The 22,589-nt window shown below is 42.9% G+C and overlaps 2 protein-coding genes across 2 annotated transcripts in view; one reads left to right on the forward strand and one right to left on the reverse strand.

Moving 5' to 3' along the window:
- The window catches only part of LOC134539483 (glutamate receptor ionotropic, kainate 2), a 639,484-nt gene that overhangs the window by 21,282 nt on the left and 595,613 nt on the right, over window positions 1-22,589 (forward strand). The window lies entirely within an intron of this gene.
- The window catches only part of LOC134539484 (glutamate receptor ionotropic, kainate 2-like), a 128,355-nt gene that overhangs the window by 13,588 nt on the left and 92,178 nt on the right, over window positions 1-22,589 (reverse strand). Inside the window, exons 3-10 of the mRNA XM_063381557.1 lie at window positions 18,230-18,481; window positions 16,464-16,639; window positions 14,095-14,148; window positions 11,895-12,056; window positions 10,374-10,526; window positions 7,699-7,902; window positions 2,608-2,811; window positions 1,580-1,684 (exon numbers count right to left, since the gene is read on the reverse strand). Coding sequence (XP_063237627.1) covers window positions 1,580-1,684; window positions 2,608-2,811; window positions 7,699-7,902; window positions 10,374-10,526; window positions 11,895-12,056; window positions 14,095-14,148; window positions 16,464-16,639; window positions 18,230-18,281 — 1,110 coding nt within the window. The 5' untranslated portion in view covers window positions 18,282-18,481. The remainder of the gene's footprint in view (window positions 1-1,579; window positions 1,685-2,607; window positions 2,812-7,698; window positions 7,903-10,373; window positions 10,527-11,894; window positions 12,057-14,094; window positions 14,149-16,463; window positions 16,640-18,229; window positions 18,482-22,589) is intronic.

A 22,589-nucleotide genomic window follows, 5' to 3' on the forward strand; every position in this document is an offset into this window, starting at 1 on the left:
AACTAAAACAATTTTCTGTGGGACGTGATCAATGTTTGACCGTATGTCCTTTCCAGCAGATTCAGAACGTTTGCGTCGCATGAACGGGTCCCTAGGCACGGTTCTCTTTTAATATTCACCCGGCTATATTCCCCTTTCGGAATAAGATCTGCTCAGCCTCCAGAAACCATAAGTTTCTTTTTTTCCCGTTTTCACTCTCGGACATTCTGCTCACATTCTACACCACGGAAAACAGCGTCACGTAAAATACATAATTTTTGTTTGGATAGCCTATATGCCAAAAACATTTATTCACACATAATACTAAAGTATACACAGTTCCCTCAGCCTCAAACAGCACCACTAGGTAAGTTAAAACCTATGTGTATTCAAGGTAACTTCTTTCTCACTGTTTGACTAAAACTATCTTGCGGTGGAAACACAAACCACACACTAAAAAATTTAATACCATAAATTAAGTATTCTTCAAGAATAATTTATGGAGGATAAGGAGGGATATAATTGTGTAAAGGAGTATTTAGCTGGTTAAAGGTGATCCTGAATGAACTGTTTCCCAAAAAGGCACAAAGAATAATCTACACAGGAACATTCAAAGGTGCTTCAGTCAACCATTAAATATTACATTTTCACCCTTTTTTGCAAACAGGACAATAAGATTTGTTTTAAATTTTCTCTAAAAATTGTTACATAAAACTACGACCTAAAATATGTACATATTAAAACAAATTGATGTTAATATACTAATTTAATACTACACATACACGTTACTACTTCTGTATGTTCTAAAACATGTTTTGTACAATATAATCTGTTATACTAACTATTTACAATCTCTATGCAATTAAGATTGATAGTAAACTAGTTCCACTTGCAACGTTACAAATATATTTTGGCTACTAATTGCCAAAGAATTATTTGTTAAAGCGAATAAAAATTTTTCACTACGTGTGTGAATTACGTATATTAATAAGGGTACACGTATTTTTCTCTATGACTGCTAACACGAATACAAAAAGGTTTAGTTTATTATTGTAAAAAAATACTAGAATAGTCATAAAATACAGTGTTTTACAAAATATTTACCACTATCCCTTTCAAATGAGTTAAAAATGCATGTTTCAATTAATTTTCCGTACAGTTGAATAAATTAATATCTGTTGCAAAAAAGTAAATTTGATTTACTTAAAACAGAGAATTGATATGTTTACAATTATTAATGTACGTAGGCCAACAAAATATAACCAATTTTATTCCTTTGTTTTTATTAAATTATAAGGATTCATTAATTTACTTGTATGTAAAAACATTACTCCACCAATCATCTAAATACTCGACTGTTAATTATCTTAACTAAGATTTGCTGTGAAAATACATTTTTATTTAATTTAAAGATAGTCTAAATTTTCAAATAAATTAAGAGGCATAATAAGAAACATGGCTTTTTTAACGACGAAATTAAACTCTTAATTCAAATAATATGAACGCAACATGTCTTGATTACTTAAATATTAACTCTGATAAATATTACACAGCTTAATTATGTACAGTATTTCAAACACTGTGGGGAGTGGTTTCTTACCTTGAATAGAATGCTGATACCCAAGTTCATGAAAGGTTTCGTAAAGTCTATCACACTCTCTCTTGCGTAATTAATTGTCATCGAACCAACAGCAAGATCGGCTTTCTGAAAGAAAGATTGCAATGAGATTACCAAACATAGCAAGTATGCAAATAATCCCAAAACGTTTTAAAATCAATGCTATGTTGACATTCATCAGAAACTGCATCAAGCCATGATGTTAAAGAATTTAAGTAAAATATCAAACGATAAAAGTATAATGTTTTTATATTCTTAAGATACTAAGTGAAAAAATTTAGTATTGTTTGATAAGAGTAGACTTACTGAAATAATTTTAGATTAATTTTATTTATTTATAGAGTGTTCGCAAGATAAGTTTGTATATTGAGTTATTTCTGGACAAGTGGTTAAAACATACATTATCAAATTTAATAGCTATTCAGTAAATCTTTGACATATTTCATCTACTTTTAAGGATACTAAAGTAATGGGAATTTTTTGTAGCCTACAACATCCTAGCAAAAATAGTAGCAGAGTACAAAGAAACTAGCACAAGCGATAACTACTAATCGCTATAGCTACAGAACAAGAGCAGTACAAAAAATTCCAAATTCTAAACAAATTAATTTAACATTAGTGGCACGTTGTAATTTACAAGGAAATAATTAGTGTTATTACTCATTGTGCTGACTGTAGTTGATAAGAAATCTCCACGTCAACTCACACGTTTGTTTTTGTGCACTTTAGTAGAAAACGTTGTTCGAGTGTTCCTCACGAACAGCAAAGTCCAAGAACTCACTACTCTGAAACCTTAAGCCGTACTTCCCGACAGATTGGCAAGCTTCTTAAACATGTCACACAAGCAGCTTTGAAAGCAAGTATCAGTCTGACAACAATCACTCAAGACTGTGCAGTGAAAGAGCCAGGATAAGGAGAGGTTCCCTGGTGAAATGCCTTTTGGAGGGTGGCTCCCCTTGCTCCATGTCATGAGCGAGCGAGGGAGGAAGGAGGGAGGAGGGAGGTGGTACCTTGTCCATGAGCTGGCGCACGATGCCGTTCCACTCGCCCGTGTCCAGGTCGTAGACGCCGTACTTGCCGTCGGGCACCAGGTGGATGCGGTACTCGAAGCCCACCATGGCAGCCACCTCGCGCAGCAGGTCGATGCAGAAGCCCTCGTAGCGCGCGTTGCCCGACAGGTTGGCATCAGTCCGGAACATCACGTAGGGCTGCTCCTGCAGGGTTGGAGGAGGGGGTGTGGGAGGTAACACTGGCGTCTCGGAGAGCCAGGAGAGGGTCCACACCCGTGATAACCCTGCCTGTCACTTTTCACAGCAACAGAACTCGTAGTGTGCATTGCCCAAAAGGTTAGTATCCGTCCGGAACATCACATAGGGATGCTCCTGTAGGGTTGGAGGAGGGTGTGTGGGAGGTAACACTGGCGTCTTGGAGAGCCAGGAGAGGGTCCACACCTGTGATATACGGCCTGTCACCTTTCACAGCAGAAGACCTCGTAGCGCGCATTGCCCAAAAGGTTAGCATCCGTCCGGAACATCACGTAGGGCTGCTCCTACAGGGTTGGAGGAGGGGGTGTGGGAGGTGGTAACACGTGTGTCTCGGAGAGCCAGGAGAGGGTCCACATCTGCGATACCATGCCTGTCATCTCCTGCAGCAATTCGTTGCAGAAGACCTCGTAGTGTGCATTGCCCAAAAGGTTAGCATCCATCCAGAACATCACGTAGGGCTGCTCCTGCAGGGTTGGAGGAGGAGGTGTGGGTGGTGGTAACACGTGTGTCTCGGAGAGCCAGGAGAGGGTCCACACCTGCGATACCATGCCTGTCACATCCTGCAGCAAGTCGTTGCAGAAGACCTCGTAGCGTGCATTGCCCAAAAGGTTAGCATCTGTCCAGAACATCACGCAGGGCTGCTCTTGTAGGGCTGGGGGAGGGGTTGTGGGAGGTAACACTGGTGTCTCGGATAGCCAGGAGAGGGTCCTTTACTGCAAGTTTCCATGCGACGACGACCCCCTAATGACATGCGGCCATTCGGGGCTTATCCTGTTCGTCACTATGCTGTACGGGGGCTGGATGCATTTTCGCACTGTTTTCAACCATTCGACATCCCAACTACTATTTTTTTTTATCAGCTTCGGGGCTAGCCCTCGATGGCTAGATGTAACACACCAGCCACTTATTTTGTTCGGCTACATTTCGGTGAGGTGTGCCAAGTTTGAGCCAGTTGGTGTTTGATTTGTGGCGTTGTTTAACATCTTCGCAGGTGGCGACCTCAGTTTTTAAGTATTCATGTAGTATTACTATGCAAGCCTAGGTTCAAGATAATGAAGGACATACTCGTTGCCTACATGGTGGGAATGCCTAAGTCTCAATGACCCTTAATTCTGTAATGCAGTTTCACTGATGATACTTGAGTAACATAATTATTGACATGAGCACATCACATTATGTGTGTACCATGATGAATAAAGACTTCAGAACTGGAAAAGGCTGTCCGAGAGTAGCATGTGTACGAGTGCCATTTCGATGATTAAAGCTATATTACCAGAACAGCCATCTTTCATTTAATCATATTTAGCTTACACCCTATGGTATCTCTGCCAGACCACAAATTCCGATGACATGGCGAAATCATACCCTAGGACGTGTCTTGCTCTACATGTGAACTATCATGCAGGCCTCTCAAGAAAATGCTAGTTGGCCCTGATCAACCATCAACATCTCCAATACCATCTGGTAGTAGGCAGTATGACATTAATCTTTAGTAATGCGTAATATGTTAGCTGTCTACTTCAAAAGTGCGTACTACAACAAGCTTAATTTACTTAGCGTGAATTTGACTACAAGCTTTTTACTCAGTTGCAGAATACCTAAACTTAATCTAGCAATCAACAAGTATTCAAACAGTATAGCAATAAAACCTTACCATAGAAATATTTACAAAAAAAGGTTTCTTATCTGGGTATACATTTAGGAATTATTAAAGTTAAAATAAATACATATCACTTGGGCTATGTGCCAAAATATTACCAGTTAACAAAAGACTGACGAATTAAAATTATTTTTAATGTGGGCTGTGTGCTAAACTTCTCCGCGATATCTAAACGAGCAACCATTGAAAGATATTTCTAAAAATTCTTGGGAGAAAATCTGGTAACGTAACGTAAGGTGGAATTGGTTTCGGGGCATGACTTGTTTTAATTCCTTCGACTTCTATCATTAAAGAAACAATTTGCCCATCCCTTGTAACCTGGAAAATTGTGTCTGCACCTGGATAATATGCCCGAGATAAATTATAGCATCAACCATTTACGAAGGGACTCCAGTCAGAATTTTATTTGAAGTTTCACATAAGCGAGATTTCCTCTCCCACTGGAGTTACTTTATCTTGAAAGGACGTTGTACTCTTGAAGATGCGTTGTTCGTATGCCACGTGAGAACCAGCTCTTGGGCCGAAGCAACTACAGGCTGGCAGGTGCAGGGGGTTCCTCAGGGTCGTGCAGTCTCGCGAGGCGTCACCTACGGGACAAGGGTTCCAACCCTTGCCTGCACAGCCACCACCACGTACGTGCTTCATGAGCTGCAGCACCATGCCGTTCCACTCGCCCGTGTCGGGGTCCTGCGCGCCGTACTTCCTGTCCGCCGCGAGGTCCAGGATGTAGTCGAAGCCCACGTCCCGCGACAGCCTCTCCAGCAGGTCCACGCAGAACCCATGGAAGCGGGAGTTGCCCGTGTAGTTCCTCCCGTGGTGCATCATCACGTACGGGATTTGCTGTTGGGACACTTTCACCTCGTCACCGTCCACCACCAAGAACTCAGCAGACTCCTTCACTTCATCTCCACGAGCCACCAGGAGGTAAAGACATGCTACTCAATCATCAAGTCACCCAGGAGAAGCAGAAACACTACCTTACCACTGGTCACCAGAAGAACTAGATACATTTTCCTCATCTCCCCATACATTTAGGAGAAAGAGGAACATTATCACCAAACACAGAATGGAAGACAAATCTTTTAAAATGAACTTCTGAGGAAAGTGATATTTTTACCTTGTCATCTCTAACTATTCATTGAAAGGTGAAACACAATCTTAACCAGGAGAATTTTTGTTGATTTTAGGGCAGACCACATACGATATTCAAGTAATACATCATCATGCTTTTCTCTTGGCAGTGACAAGCGAATAATCGAGATTCACCCAGGAGGAAAGGAAACACTTCATTCAGGGAGACGGTCTCTTCACCAAAATGAACGAAATGCACTACTCAAAATGACTTGTAACACTCTATTTATCGAAGCCTTTCAGTGGTCGTGTGTAGTTTATCGATATGGGAACTTTAAGATTTCCACATCACAGCAGAAATCATCGCTTCCTGTTCACTGATTTTCGAATACGACCTGTGGTTTTGTTATTCCCACAAGATCACAATACATATGCAATTATTAATGGAATCAAGTAACATGTATGATCTTAATGGCGAGTCAACATGGATATGAGGGACAGTGCCACATTCACTTGTATGTGTAACCTTATTTTGCAACAGGATGTGCTGTCTGCGAGGCAAGGTGTCTGTCGGGTTAAAGTGACTTCGTTATAACACGTAAGCATTATCATGTTACACAAAATGCCAAAGACTTGCTCTGCAATGGTCACATACAATCATCAACACCATGTGTTGACCATTGCTTACGAATTTGGGCTCGCAGTAATGGAGAGAACAACACAGATTTGTTTGATACCTTCTTGGAGGCAATGGTGAGAGAGTTGTGGTGAACAGACTGCAATGAACCACTTCCCACAGAGCCATATTAGCCACCGAACTTCCAACTCGATCACCTCTGCTGACAGCGTGGCACCAGTAAAAGATGGGCACTTGTTGTGGGACCTGGAGGTCCTCTTTGCTGACGATTGCAAGATTAGTCTGATGCCTGACAACCATCGGAGGAGAATGAGAAGAAGACTGAAGACTGGTACCACAGCACGTCTCAGACATACAGCCAGTCGGGTCCAGAATGAAGATGGACTGGTCATGTTTTGGGTGGGACTCATATACAGATGTCGGAAGACCCTCTTAGTCGTAATCAGGAGTAACTCGAGGGCTCAACAGTAACCGTACAGGATCCTCCAGTATATTTTTCGATATGTCTTACGTGACGACAATTCGCCAGTGGAAAATGCCTGGTTTGTGAACACCTCCTGCAGAAGGCTGCCGAACACAAAATGGAATGGACTGCGATGTATACAGACACGAACCCCACTTTTAGCATGCTTGTGACTTTTTCAAATATGCACCATAAACTTATTCAATCTCAGGAGATCCCCAGTAAAATGTTTTAGAGGATGCTTAACACCATGTTTTGTTACACAGAGGCTTAGGCGAGCTTACTAACAAGTTAATTCTAAAATATATCTTACCATGGTGGCAGTTTGAGAATACTGAAGATTTTTAGTTTCATTTTTAAACCATTTGGAGTTCTGTGCTAATATTTAGTTGACGGTAACCTTAATAAGTGTATACTTTTCTAAAGCAATGATATTATCACCGAGAAATATATTTCAGTATACAATTAGATAAACATATGGTGGGTGGGTGTGAAGTCTTATCAACTGCCGATAATAGAGTAGTGAATGGGCTCCATATTCTCCAGATGTCTTCATTATCGACTCATGATTGGCCAACACACCTACTAAAAACCAGCTGATGTAGACAATTTACATTTGGTATTCAAGGAATCAACTATTTTACTAATGCTATTCCACAAATAAAGTATTCAAGAGATATGGAAAAAAATATGACGGGAAACTGGGACATGCAGAATGATTTGAGAAAATAAGACTATTTGGAGAATATATATCTTGAAATGTTTTTTTATACAAGTTAATCGAAAATAATTATGCATTCTGGCCAATAGAGTTCTCAAAAGATATTTTATGCTAACAAATTCATTCGATATGCCCTCTGTGTGGTTTATAAGTGACAGCCTAGTGTATGTATTCACCATTGATACTGATATATTTACAGTTGAAGAAACGGAACAGTTGGAACGACGTGATCCACAACCGGCATTAGTCATGGAAAGAAAGGAAGGAAAGGGCTGACCACTGACCAGGATGGTGATGACGACGAGGGTGACATTCATTGGGCCCGGCTCGAAGAAGGCGCCGCGGTCGGTGACGTTGAGGCCCGAGGCGGGGGTCCACTCGCCCACCTTCACCAGCGCGTGCTGCTTGAGTCGCAGCAGGTCCAGCTTGAACTGCACTCGCCGGCCCTCCTTGAACTCTATGGGACCGCTCAGGCCTTTCGTCTCCACCTGCAGAGGACAAGGGCACGTGCAAGCCTTCCCCAACCTGGCACAACGGTCCACTTGAACTGCACTCGCCGGCCCTCCTTGAACTCTACAGGCCCGCTCAGGCCTTTCGTCTCCACCTGCAGAGGACAAGGGCATGTGCAATCCCCATCCCCAACCTTGCACAATGGTCCACTTGAACTGCACTCGCCGGCCCTCCTTGAACTCTATGGGCCCGCTCAGGCCTTTCGTCTCCACCTGCAGAGGACAAGGGCAAGTGCAATCCCCATCCCCAACCTTGCACAATGGTCCACTTGAACTGCACTCGCCGGCCCTCCTTGAACTCTATGGGCCCGCTCAGGCCTTTCGTCTCCACCTGCAGAGGACAAGGGCATGTGCAATCCCCATCCCCAACCTTGCACAATGGTCCACTTGAACTGCACTCGCCGGCCCTCCTTGAACTCTATGGGCCCGCTCAGGCCTTTCGTCTCCACCTGCAGAGGACAAGGGCATGTGCAATCCCCATCCCCAACCTTGCACAATGGTCCACTTGAACTGCACTCGCCGGCCCTCCTTGAACTCTATGGGCCCGCTCAGGCCTTTCGTCTCCACCTGCAGAGGACAAGGGCATGTGCAATCCCCATCCCCAACCTTGCACAACGTTCCACTTGAACTGCACTCGCCGGCCCTCCTTGAACTCTATGGGCCCGCTCAGGCCTTTCGTCTCCACCTGCAGAGGACAAGGGCATGTGCAATCCCCATCCCCAACCTTGCACAACGTTCCACTTGAACTGCACTCGCCGGCCCTCCTTGAACTCTACGGGCCCGCTCAGGCCTTTCGTCTCCACCTGCAGAGGACAAGGGCATGTGCAATCCCCATCCCCAACCTTGCACAATGGTCCACTTGAACTGCACTCGCTGGCCCTCCTTAAACTCTATGGGCCCGCTCAGGCCTTTCGTCTCCACCTGCAGAGGACAAGGGCATGTGCAATCCCCGTCCCCAACCTTGCACAACGGTCCACTTGAACTGCACTCGCCGGCCCTCCTTGAACTCTACGGGCCCGCTCAGGCCTTTCGTCTCCACCTGCAGAGGACAAGGGCATGTGCAATCCCCATCCCCAACCTTGCACAATGGTCCACTTGAACTGCACTCGCCGGCCCTCCTTGAACTCTATGGGCCCGTTCAGGCCTTTCGTCTCCACCTGCAGAGGACAAGGGCATGTGCAATCCCCGTCCCCAACCTTGCACAACGGTCCACTTGAACTGCACTCGCCGGCCCTCCTTGAACTCTACGGGCCCGCTCAGGCCTTTCGTCTCCACCTGCAGAGGACAAGGGCATGTGCAATCCCAGTCCCCAACCTTGCACAACGGTCCACTTGAACTGCACTCGCCGGCCCTCCTTGAACTCTATGGGCCCGCTCAGGCCTTTCGTCTCCACCTGCAGAGGACAAGGGCACGTGCAAGCGCCTTCCCCAACCTTGCACAACTGTCCACTTGAACTGGTGCAAACAGCGACTAGTGGGATTGTTTACAAATTGTTATGCAATGTAGAGTTGCTTGGCTCCTGGGTTGTAGCCACGTCGGAGGAGATATCACTGATGTATCGGTAGAATTTGCAGACACCATCATCGGGATAACAGTTACCTATTAGTAATTCCTACCCTGATGATGTACAGGATAGCAGTTAGCTTGTAGGTAACTGCTACCTTGATAATGGCGACTGCGAAATCAACTGAAACATGGTGATAGCTTCGCCTTCGACGCGGATACAACCCAGAAAACAAGCAACTCCAGACAGTGATAGCGAAAACCTGCGATATTTATGGTTATGCAATATAATTGATCCATATTAGTAAATACTAAGTTTGTATTCCGACGTTGTACATATTTTAATGTTATTGTTCACGACATATCTAACTTTTGTCTGTATTACATTCAGGACAAAGTCCTTTGAGACTGAAAAAAACAAAAACAAAACATAATTACAAAATGGGTACAGATTTTTTTTTGACAGTTATACTGACAAATCATTGACCAGTGTTGGAGCCATGCAATGTAGACAATAACTGGTCCATACAACATGTATCTAAATTACACATAAAAATCTTAGTTTCACAAACAAAGCAGGTAGAGGAAAGGATCCGTCAATGGACAAATGCCCGGAAATACTTGTGTACAGCTGCTGTGTACACGGAAAGAAAGGCTTGTTTGTGTATGGACAAACAAATACATTTGTTTCCAAACAAATATTTTGTTGTAGGGGAGATTTGACTGACCCGGAAAATAGGTTTCGTCGATTAAACTATATTTTCTGTTACGGGGTACGAAATAATTTTTTTTTAAACACGAAATTTGGTTTGGCATACAAAATTTTCTTACATGTAAAATATATGTATTCCCCCTCCCCACAATTCTGTGTATTGGAGCCCTGCTATGTGGAATGCCAGGTCGGCACACGGCAGGGGTTCCACGTAAAGGGGCTCCGGTGAACTGACCGAGTTGATGTAGTTGAGCAGGCTGAGGCCGCCGTCCCAGGGCAGCTCGCGGTCGCACGACACGTTGGCCAGCCTGAGCGGGTGGCCGCGCTCCAGGGCGTGCAGGCCGGCGGCGAACACCGTCACCGAGTCGAACATGAGCGCCGGCTCAGCCTGCGCACACAGGCAACCCGTCACGCACGGCCGCCGCCGCTGCGCCCCTGCCTGCCACACACACACGCAACCCGCCCGACTCGTCCACCGTCTGTCGCCTTGTCTCCTCCTCATTGCCTTTACACAGTTCCACTTCAACATCGAGCATTTATAATTAACCGAAGTTTCGGTCGACATTGCAGTCGCCATCATCAGGGAGAAGTTACCTACTGAGCATCAGTATCCTGCTATCCTGATGATGGCGACTGCAATGCCGACCGAAACGTCGGTGAATTACTCGCCAAGGATGCGGCTACAACCCAGAAGCCAAGATACCTCAGACAATGGCCGTGAAAGCCGGCGAGCATTATTGAGTATTTAGTTAAATAAAGGAATTGGCTGTGTTTGTGATGCGAAATCTGTACAATTACCAATATAGATGTCAGTTCCCGAAATTTCTAAACACTGTTTTACTGTGTTCGTCTGTGCTGCTGTCGTCTTGTCCAGAATATCTGTATAGTCATATCGTTTAGTTCGTCTGTTTGTCTCTGTAGTCGTTTTTTGTCTTTATTCACTGTTCTTGTTGCAAATTTTTCATCATTGTCAACCCACTGGTTTTCGTCTGTGCTGTGACATTTTTTCTGACTAATTCCGCCTGTGTAGTCTTTGCATTTAACTTTTTACATCGGCTAACTTTGGCTGGTTTTATTCTGTAAATCAAACTTTCACATTGCAAGAACCATTCAAAGAACGTATGACCAAATATTATATAACAGAGGTAAAAATACACGCACATGTTCAAAATTATGATCACGAGGGTGTCCTTTTACAGCTTGATGGTGAGGAAATAATTTTTACAGCATATTTTCTCAGTTGATGGCAATGACATGAATATGAAATAACCAACTCAGCGAATGGGACCGAGCGCTAAGACTCAAATTGTGTTGAAGGAAGTGTCGCGTCGAAGGACGTGCCAAGTCAAAGGACGTGACAAGTCCAAGGATGTGCTGCGTCGAAGGATGTGCCAAGTCAAAGGATGTTCCAAGTCAAAGGACGTGCCAAGTCGAAGGACGTGCCAAGTCAAATGACGTGACAAGTCCAAGGACGTGCTGCATCGAAGGACGTGTCAAGTCTAAGGATGTGCTGCGTCGAAGGACATGCCAAGTCAAAGGACGTGCCAAGTCGAAGGACGTGCCAAGTCAAAGGACGTGCCAAGTCGAAGGATGCGTCGTGTCGAAGGATGCGTCGTGTCGAAGGACGTGCCAAGTCGAAGGACGTGCCAAGTCGAAGGACGTGCCAAGTCCAAGGACGTGCTGCGTCGAAGCTCGAAGGACGTGACAAGTCAAAGGACGTGCCAAGTCGAAGGACGTGCCATGTCGAAGGACGCACCTGTATGGCCCTGGAGTCGAGGATGCCACGGCCGGTGGGCTGGAAGCGGTCCATGTCCTTGAGGATCGCCTGCACCTTGAGGTCATCCAGGTCCACGATGCGGAACGCCGTCATGTTGACGAAGTTGTACTTGAAGTCCTCCAGATCGAAGGTCTCCACATCCTGAGACAAGCAGGGCGTCACGGCCGATCCTGATGCCTGGCGTCAACTCCAGGAACCCATGTTCGCAGATGTGCGCTCCTTCCAGAGCTTCGAGTGGTACGGACTGCTTGAGATCAGCAATCGTCGGCCTGATCAGCAAACCTCCTAACTAGACTTCAGTTTAGATTTTGCCTTTAATGCCATTCATTTCTACAGAATAAAGCTATTCACGTCCTTATACCTTAAAATTCCCTCAATTGAACACAGTTTCCATTCAAGAAAACCCAGTAATTTAAAAAAAAGTAAAAAAAAAATGTGAATTGGCTATCCTCGTATCTCTCAACTTAAGTTAGGTTTCTTTTGAGTTTTGGTTTGGATTATTAAAACAACGAGTTCGTATAAGTATTATTCATGCAAGAATAACTCTGCATTAAGCAGTCACAAGTGTGTTATTATTTTGTTGTCTTAGTATTCTCGATGAAAACTAAACCTAATGGGTCACGAGGTATGCATATTGTTACAAACAAGAGTAAGGTTGTGGGTATAAAATTTTTTGTTATTTTTCTCTCCCCTGTGAAACTTGTCTTTACGTAGCTAAGACTTTTGCCAATAGATCAACAGCGTGGGCTTTTTTCCCAGCATTATCACTCGAACAGAAGTAGTGCTTTGGTGTTAAATATATTTTTTTGAAATTTAGTTAAGGGCTTATCCACTGTCACGTGGTATTTGGGAATTATTTCAGGTAGTAAATAAATTCATTTATGAGTTTAAAACTTGATTGATTCACAGCTGGCCTGCAATATGTCATGTGTCAGAAAAAAATTTATTTTACTGGGATTTTTAAAGCCTCCGTCTTTTTGCCGGCAGTGTTTGTAACTAAGTGCAGTCGTACATTACTTTTAAGAACACTAAGTATTCATGGGATCACTGAGGTTCGGAAACAGAATCCCACGAACCAATACTGGCGCTACAATAAACTATGCTGCGGAAATAGGCAACATTCCGATATACATCCCTTCATTACACTGTATAAATTTGGTAAAAGGAACAGACATAGTCATGCAAAATTCAGGTATGTGTAAATTTGTACATTTGCACGAAGAAAACTGTATAACCTTAAAAAAATTCCCTTTTTGGCACAGCCAACAGGCGCAGGTAGATTTCGAAGTACCTACCTACTTATTCTGGAAATGTTCTGGAAACTTCTACAAATTTCTGAAATATTTTGAAAACTTACTGAAAAAACAACATCCTTTATGTTATAAAATATTCCAAATGATCGATAAAACAACTTCTCTTATTCCATGCAGCGAAAGTGTTTCGAATGTTTTTAACTCAATGCATCCAGCATTTAATAGCTTAGAAAGATTTTTCATATTATGTGTACTAAGGAAGTAGTGAATATTTTTACCTTTAAACAACAATTTTTATCTCTTGATTGGGACCAAGGCTTCGTCTGTGTTGCTTGTGTTAAGGGGGCAGATACCGCAATATGTTTTCCATATTTTGCGAATTTTATTTATTATACGTACACCCAATTCATCTACATTTTATTTACTTACTACTACCATTTATTTAGACCTAAGGGAATGTTTAAATAATATTAATTTGGGATTCACTAAACAGAAATTCTTTCGGTCAGAAAATGGCCACCGAACAATGTAATATATGACTATTTATTTTTATATAATTAAATTATAATCCATACATATGTATATTCGATTTATTGTCTGTAAATGATTTAACTTAATTTTGAACTAAAGTCTTGTATCTACTTACTGCGTTTGAAATACTCTCGTTATTTTTATATGTTATATAATAATAACCTTTTGGATGGTGAAACTGATATCATGCCTAAAAAAATATATTCTTTTAAATAAAAAATATTTTATTAAAATCCCTGTTATAAAAATCTTGTAAACAATTTATGCAGGTAGGCCATCATATATAATGGTTTTTTTTTTAATCGGTGTGGTGTTTTAATGATTTATTTCATAATGAAAATAAAAATTACTTCTGTGGTATTAATTTTCTAAATAAAATATTTGTGAATACTTACAAAATTAGTGAAGAAGTAATTGTATTTGTAATCGTTCATTTGAAGCTGAAGAATCTGAAAAAATAAAAAAAGTTTTTAGATAACCAGCAATTTTTGATTGAAATTTAAAACAAAATAGGAATGTGCAAATAACTGAAAAAACACATGGCTACGATTACAAATAAATTTTTTATGAAAATATATGAAATTCGCTAATCATCATTATGATCGTACTCAAAATTTTTTTTTTGGAAATACATAGGTTTATAGAGCTTCCTTAAGGGTTGGTCTAACAAGATATATAGGTTTTTCTTTTTTAATCGTAATTCTTTTTATTTAAGGGTTATATTTAAAATTTTAACTAGACTACTTCTTTGCATTTGTTGTTCTTACACAAATATTTTCAACAGATGTTCATCTAAAGTAACACAATAGGGGTGAAAATGCGCGCAAGTCTACGTCATTATTATTACTTATGCGACTTGTTACATCCATTATATTACAATAAGTGAATATATTTTGAGAAATTTGTGGCAGAACTACAAATGCAAAGGAGGAATAAATTAACATTTCAGAAAGAGCCACTGAAAAAAAAAAAAATTACGCGATAAATTCTGTATGGCGTATGAGACCGAGGTTTAAGCTACAAAAAAAGTTATATCCGATTTAGGAACACACGCACTGGTCATTGGCTATTAAGTCTTATGAAACTAGCCAACCAACGTAAGTACTTTACCAAAGCCAATATTTTAAACGATAAAGTGTTTTATTTATGTTTTATAATAATTATATTTTATTCTTACATAGGTGCAAGCGTCTTACTATCAGCAGTTGCCAAGATTTTATATTCAACTACTGAGAGAAAGACATGGAAATTTGTGGAATCTGAAGTCGTATTTCACTTGTTGTACAACGTTGTAGTTGAGAATGGATTACTACGGCACAGCAGCTAGACGAGGACAAGGAGACGAAGACGAAGGAAAATAGAAACACTGCCAGGATTCAAGGGAAAACACCACTCTCTTATAAACACTCAAATTTATCACATTTAATCAGTACAAGAGAAAAGAGACGGCGCTGCTTTAAGAGAGGAAAACAAATGGGACTCTATTTTATGGTCTCGCACTTAATATTTCTGAAAAGATTAATCGCTGACACATACGAAACAATGCAATCTTGAACTTTCACCGTAAAATAATGCGCAATCCCACGTCTACAAAATGTCAGCAGCTCTTTCGTGAAGTTTTCAGTTGGGAAAAGTAAAAGGTAAAAACATAATAAATATTTTTTAAATGCAGCGGAGGACTCACAAATAAACAACTGAAATTATATGGCGTTCTGACGATAACACTACTGAAGCAAATATATAAGCATGGAAGGGTTATTGCAACCAAAACAAGAGTATGTTGTAAGAGTATCTCTGTGGAATGAATCTGGGGACATTTTTACTGGAGAGTTTTCTTAGATTCTCGGAACAAAAACAACTGACATGGTTGCTAACAAAATATCATTGGTAGAAATTGAATTCAGGGATATCTAAGCAGGAGATTCGGCAAGAGGTTCAACCAAACCCCAAAAAATAAAGTAGATCAACATGGTTGGTACCAAAGGATAGTGTAAGTACTCAGCAAGAGAGTGCACCAGGTTCTTACACCAAAACAAGGATGTTAACTGGCGCGGTTACTACCAAAGGATCAGTTCAGTGAGATATTACTTTGCGCGAGATGCTGGTAGCGTGAACAAGAAAAACCGGACTGACACAGTTGACACCAGGTAATCATTGCAAGATGTCGATTGTTGGTGTATTTCGGCCCAGGCATTAAGTATTTTGGCTGGCACGAAGAAATCATTTTTAACCAAGTACATTGAATCAACACAGGGTTTTTCTAACCAGAACAAGAGACAGACTGTCATGGTTGTTGGCAAAGGATACCTTCAACATTAATGAAGAAGGTTTTAGGGATGCCCATTGGAGGATTCTGCTAATAGAGTTTGGCGTTAGTCAACAAAGAGCGTGGAAGAGTGTGGTTTGATACAAGAGGTTTATTTTAAGTGGGGAAGTACAAAAGGCTCTGGCAATGAGCAGGAGAAAAAAAAACCCTGGCATGGTTGTTGGCAAAGGATACCTTCAACAATAATGAAGAAGGTTTTAGGGATACCCGTTGGAGGATTCTGCAAATAGATTTTGGCGGCAGCCAAAAAAAGAGCGTTGAATAGTGTGGTTTGATACAAGAGGTCTATTTTAAGTAGGGAAGTACAAAAGGCTCTGACAATGAGCACGAGAAAAAAAAAACTATTGGCAAAGGATCCCTTCAAGAATCACCAAGTGGGAAGATCTTCCCAAGGTTGTAACGACAAGGACCGCTTCGGCGGCCACCGTGTGGACTCACCCCTTTGAGGAAGTGGTTGATGTTGTGCGGCTTGGTGTCGACGACCAGGTTGTGTATCTCCTTGCTCTTGATGTCCTTGAGCACGGCGCGGTAGGAGTCGGGGTCGGCCTGCCTCACCACCACCTCCAGGTCGCGGTTCACCTGGGTGCGCACCAGCTCCCGCAGCTTCACCAGCCCTGCAGGACACCATCCACCCAGAGTGGCACGTCTATCACTGGGTGGACACCACCTCTTTCAGCTTCACCAGCCCTGCGCGACACCATCCACCCAGAGTGGCATGTCTATCACTGGGTGGACACCAGCTCTTTCAGCTTCACCAGCCCTGCGCGACACCATCCACCCAGAGTGTCACATCTATCACTGGGTGGACACCAGCTCTTTCAACTTCACCAGCCTTGCGCGACACCGTCCACCCAGAGTACCACGTCTTTCACTGGGTGGACACCAGCTCCCTCAGCTTCGCCAGCCCTGCGCGACACCATCCACCCAGAGTGGCATGTCTATCACTGGGTGGACACCAGCTCTTTCAGCTTCGCCAGCTCTGCGCGACACCATCCACTCAGAGTGGCACGTCTTTAACTGGGTGGATACCAGCTCTTTCAGCTTCACCAGCCCTGCACCACACCATCCACTCAGAGTGGCATGTCTATCACTGGGTGGACACCAGCTCTTTCAGCTTCACCAGCCCTGCAGGACATCATCCACTCAGAGTGGCACATCTATCACTGGGTGGACACCAGCTACCGTAGTTTCACCATCTCTACGAGACACGCTCCACTTGAAGTGGCACATCTTTCACTGAGTGGACACCAGCTCCCGTAGTTTCACCATCTCTACGAGACACGCTCCAATTGAAGTGGCACGTCTTTTACTGAACATCGCCAGACATGACACCAGCACTTGGAATGTACGAGGGTGCCTTCAAAGAACATTTAACTGCCCTTGTCTAGAAGGCTTACCAAAGGATGACTGATCGACTAACTAATCCTTAACACACCCCTTCTCGAGGTGACACTCACACTCTCACCTTGGTCATTCTACGAGAGTTCACTCTTTTGTAAGTTAGAATAACAATTTCTCTAATAATATTGCACATGTGGAAATTGCTATCAACAAATTATTTGTGCTAGGGAAACCATCATATGCTATTTTATAATAAAATACTATAATTTTCATTGCTCTCAGCTGGTCTCGAACCAGGGACTTTGCATTTGTTAGGCACACGCGATAACTACGACATTAGGGAAAGCTGGGGTGTTGTTGAGCCAAAATTTTGGTACTTATTCACTGTATCTTGGGGAGAACCCGATTTATTAAAGATAAAAAAACTACATTTTTGGTGTTATTGAAATAAAAAGCTATTGAATATAAATTATAAATTCTATAACACGATTTTAAAAGTATAAAATCACGGTTATGTAAACTTGTAATCTGAGTCATGCTGACTGCTGAACACTGTGCCTACGAGGCCAGCGTGTTAGAATCATGAGCGTGGTAACAATGAATGAACAAGTAGGCTTTCAGTGAAGGAAAATTGTTGAACTGTGGAATGGAGGTATGACGAAATGTACAGGTTAACGAAATGTGCGCAATACGAGAAGCCCCTCTGGATCACGGGAACTTTGACCATGCAACGCGCTTGGACAGGAATGAACAAACCGTTTCGGCACTCTTTGGACAATGAATGAGCCAGGTTTTTGGGAGGCTGAGCCCCGTACGCCACACCTCACGCCAGCGAGCATAGCCACGGGGCAACCTTCGCTCACCGTAGTCCTCCTCGTAGACGACGGCGACGCGCGTCCAGTTGAGGAAGTCCATGAGGTCCTGGAAGGCCTGGTTGAGCAGGCGCTGCGCCGGGTGCAGGTTGACGGAGAACTCGCGGAACTCCTGGTCGGGGTCCAGGCGCGCCTCCAGGTGCGGGATGTCCAGGGCGTCGCAGATGGAGTGGATGTGCGCGCCGAGCAGCGGGTCGGACGGCCCGAACACCGCGTGCACGCCGAACTGCACCTGCTGGCACGCTGGCCGGGCGCACGCGCGCGTACAGACACTTGCACCCAGGCCGCCATCTTGGATCCGCCATCTTGGATATACCATCTTGGATACACCATCTTGGATCCGCCATCTTGGATCCACCATCTTGGATCCGCCATGTTGGATCCACCATCTTGGATCCGCCATGTTGGATCCACCATTTGGAAATTGTTCGACCCGCTACTGTGCACATTTTAAGATAACACCAAACATACTGAAGAGAATGTATATTTGGGACCAGGAAATTGGTTGAACCCACCATATTGGATCCGCCATCTTGGATCCACCATTTGGAAATTGTTCGACCCGCTACTGTGCACATGTTAAGTTAACACCAAGCATACTGAAGAGGATGTTTGGTATATTTGGGACCAGGAAATTGGTTGAACCCACCAGATTGTATCTGCCATCTTGGACCCACCATTTGGAAATTGTTTGACCCGCTACTGTGCGCATGTTAAGATAACACCAAGCATACTTAAGAGAACGTTTGCTATATTTGGGACCAGGAAATCGGTTGAACCCACCATATTGGATTCACCATCTTGGATCCACCATCTTGGATCCACCATGTTGGATTCGCCATCTTGGATACACTTTGTTAACTTTACTGTTACTGCAAACATGTTGGAATAACACTAAGCATACTAAAATTGTATGATTTATTTGGGGCTGTGAACTAGGTGGGGGCCGTCATCTTGGATCCGCCATCTTATATCCTTTTACTTGTTACTGTGCACATGTTAAGATAACACCAAGCATACTAAAGAGAAGGTTTGGTATATTTGGGACTAGGAAATTGGTTGAGGCCACCATATTGGATCCACTATCTTGGATCCACCATTTTGGATCCACCCTCTTGGGTCCACCATGTTGGATTTACCATGTTGGATCCACTTTGTTAACTGTTACTGCACAGATGTTTAAATAATACTAAGCATACTTTACTTATAAAGGTATTTGGGGCCATTAACTATGTGGTGGCCACCATATTTGAACCGCCATATTATATCGGCCATTTATAAATTGTTTTACCTTTTACTGTGCACATAATAAAATATAATCAAGCATATTAAAGAAAGGTTTGGTCTATTTTGGACCAGGAACTTGATTGAGACCACCATTTTGGATCCACCTTTGTAAATAAATCTGCCTATAGCTGGAAAAAAAAAATATCTACTCTAAAATTAGACCCAGAAAACTAAATACACAGTTATTTATTTCTCTGAATATAATGAACTATATCAGGCTGCCTTATAGAATCTCCGCTAAAATTTCTCCAGCTACTTATATAATTTTACTTATATAAAGTAAAAAAAATTACATAATAACATTAAAAAAATATATTTTTTAAGGAGTCTAGGGGGCAATAAACGAAGAATTTTATTTGTAGAATTTTAACAATGCTACTAGTCATTAGGGAATGTGCTACAAGGGTGATGCATGGATACATTAAAACCGAATATACGTTTTACAGTCGATAGGTGCAAGTGTTCTTGGGATATGTCTATTAACATAAAAACGAGAATTTGTTTTTCTCCAGCAACAAAAAAAAATAGCTTCGAGATTCTTTTGTCATAGGCATTTGTCCTTGACTGCCGAAGCTTGAAGAAATACGAAAACGGCATTATTAAAAAAAAAATTGCGGGATCATGTCCACTGTTTTTTTGACATTACGGATCACGCTTCCGCGAATTTGCTCTGCCTACTTATCTAAAAATATGTTTTTTTTCTCGTTGATTCAGGAAAAAATTTTGAACAGTGTAACCGATTCGCCCGTAGCAACGGAAAGGCAAGATGTGGCGACGAGTAAGAAAGAGGGCCCGATGAAGAGGGAGATACGACTAGGAGTCAACAGCGACACCAGAGACTCTATCCCGACGTTGTCTGCGCGCATAAAACCGTGGCCGCACGCACACACGCACACACACACACAAACAAACAACGCGCATACACACATAATTGGTCTCGGTAGGTGTTCGTAGTCCCGCCTCCGTAATCCCCCTCCTCACCCCCCCCCCCCCGCCCGCCGTCTTGCGGGGGGCTGATCTGCAATTCAGAGCAGGCGCCACACCCTCCTATCCACCCATTTTCCCCCGGCGCACGTCCGCAAAACAGAGCGCAATTACTGGTTTGTGAACGGCGGCAAGAACAGGACAAGTGACTGGGGCCCCGAGGTCTGTGGCCCTCCGACACGGAGACTCTCCCCCCTCTTCACGTCCCGTCTAGGAGTCTGCCCGTGGTCTCTGTTTGCTCCAGGAAGCCACTTTCCCCGCGCACTTCCCTTCTCCCCGTCGTTTCCACGGACTGAAGACGGAACACACCCTACACGATACACCATGGCCCACGGGCAGGGGCATGCAGATTTCGCGAAAAGATTTTTCTAGACCAGATGAAAGTTAAAACACTGTAGCACCGTCTGTGTTTCGTGATTGGGTGAGTTGCTACCCAGGTACATATCGATTGTAACAACACCGATCACAGCGATTCAGTGCGGAAGTAAACGCGTCCTGAGTGGCTCGGTCAAATAAGGCAACGATTTCTCTCGCAGACGGCCGCCAATCACGAGGAATAAACCACAGGTGCAGGTATACCTTGTTGCAGTCTAATAGGCGTTCAGATCTTTTCGCGAAAAATACCTGCCCCCTACCCATGGGGTGTCTGAAAAGTCTCCGACCTCAACATGAAGACGGCAGCACTTGTCAACAAAAATTGGGTAATGCGTTTGCTTATGCTTCGTTATGTACAATCAGAAATTTCAACCATTTTGGACACGCAATTAATTTTTTTACAAAAAAATTACGTGAGTGGTTGTGCATTTTTTTTGTGAAAATGGAAAAATTTGAGTATCGAGCTGTCATTGAGTATTTGTTTCCACCCCGGGAAATATTTCTGCCCTCGGAAAAAGTCAGGAAAATTTTTTAACATGTTGCTTTATCTACCCACAGAATTTCATGAATTTGTTTCCCCAGACTCCGAGAGAGAACCATTCGATAGTAGACACAAGTTGAATTTTCATAAAATATTCTAGTAAGTTTTAAAATTTTTTGAAGTAAAACTTACTTACTTTCAGTAAGGTTGATCGGGGTGATGACGTATCAGGGGTTACTCCAAAATTGCATCACTCTGGAGTGGGGCACTCGATGGCAAGGATTACTCCACACCTCACTCTCAGGCAAACGTTAGTGAAGTGACACATTAATGCTGAATATTTAGTTACGTCGGAAACAACGAAATTTTTCCTTTGAAAACTCTATTAGAATTGTGAACTTGTCCATTCTTGTGCTTTCACTGTGACACGTGCAGTGAAAAAAAAAAAAAAAAAAAAAAAAAAACCAGCAACAACTCATGTCCATTAAAAAAAATGTTTTTAACCTACAAATTTATCTTGTCTGTAAAAAAAAATTGGTTATCTGTAAAGTCGGTTTACGGACGATAGTTTTAACGCGATAACGTCATAACAAAACAATGATGAAATGATTGCATACTTTTATGAATAAATTGAATAATTTTTATTGAAATATCACTATTTTGTATAGATAAAAAGAAGGAGTAAAATTAAATCTACAATTTAATTGAAAAATTTACTTTTATAGGCACTCATTAATTCAAATATGTTTATTGCTTCAACGAAGAGATTATTTTAACTATAACTTTTATACATGTTTGCTATTTAACAATGAGCGTAACGGGACACATCGTAACGGGATAATGTGCGTTACGGGACAATTTTTCGTGTGTGCAGCCGGCGTTCATAGATTTATTAGAGGTTGTCACGACAAAAAAAAATGTTTCAATTCTAAATCGCTTGTTGGCCAATACGCGCCCATTTTAGGTTTTGTTTTTGTTTTTCCTCTCGTGGCGCGTGCTTGCCGAGGTGGTCGGGAAACAAACAGTCGGGGCAGAGCGTCTCAGGGGCCGTGTCTCCGCGCCGGCGGAAGGCGCCCGTGATCCGCCGGAAGTGCCGGCGCTGCGACGGCGACGGGAAGCCAGCGCGCGCGGCACTATTTCTCCCGCGGGCTGTCGACCCCCCCTCCCCACCCCTCCCCCACCACCTCCTGGAGGCGTGGGAGTAGCCGCTACGGAGCCGCGGGC

This window comes from Bacillus rossius, chromosome 15, assembly GCF_032445375.1.
Source record: "Bacillus rossius redtenbacheri isolate Brsri chromosome 15, Brsri_v3, whole genome shotgun sequence".
Taxonomy (NCBI): domain Eukaryota; kingdom Metazoa; phylum Arthropoda; class Insecta; order Phasmatodea; family Bacillidae; genus Bacillus; species Bacillus rossius.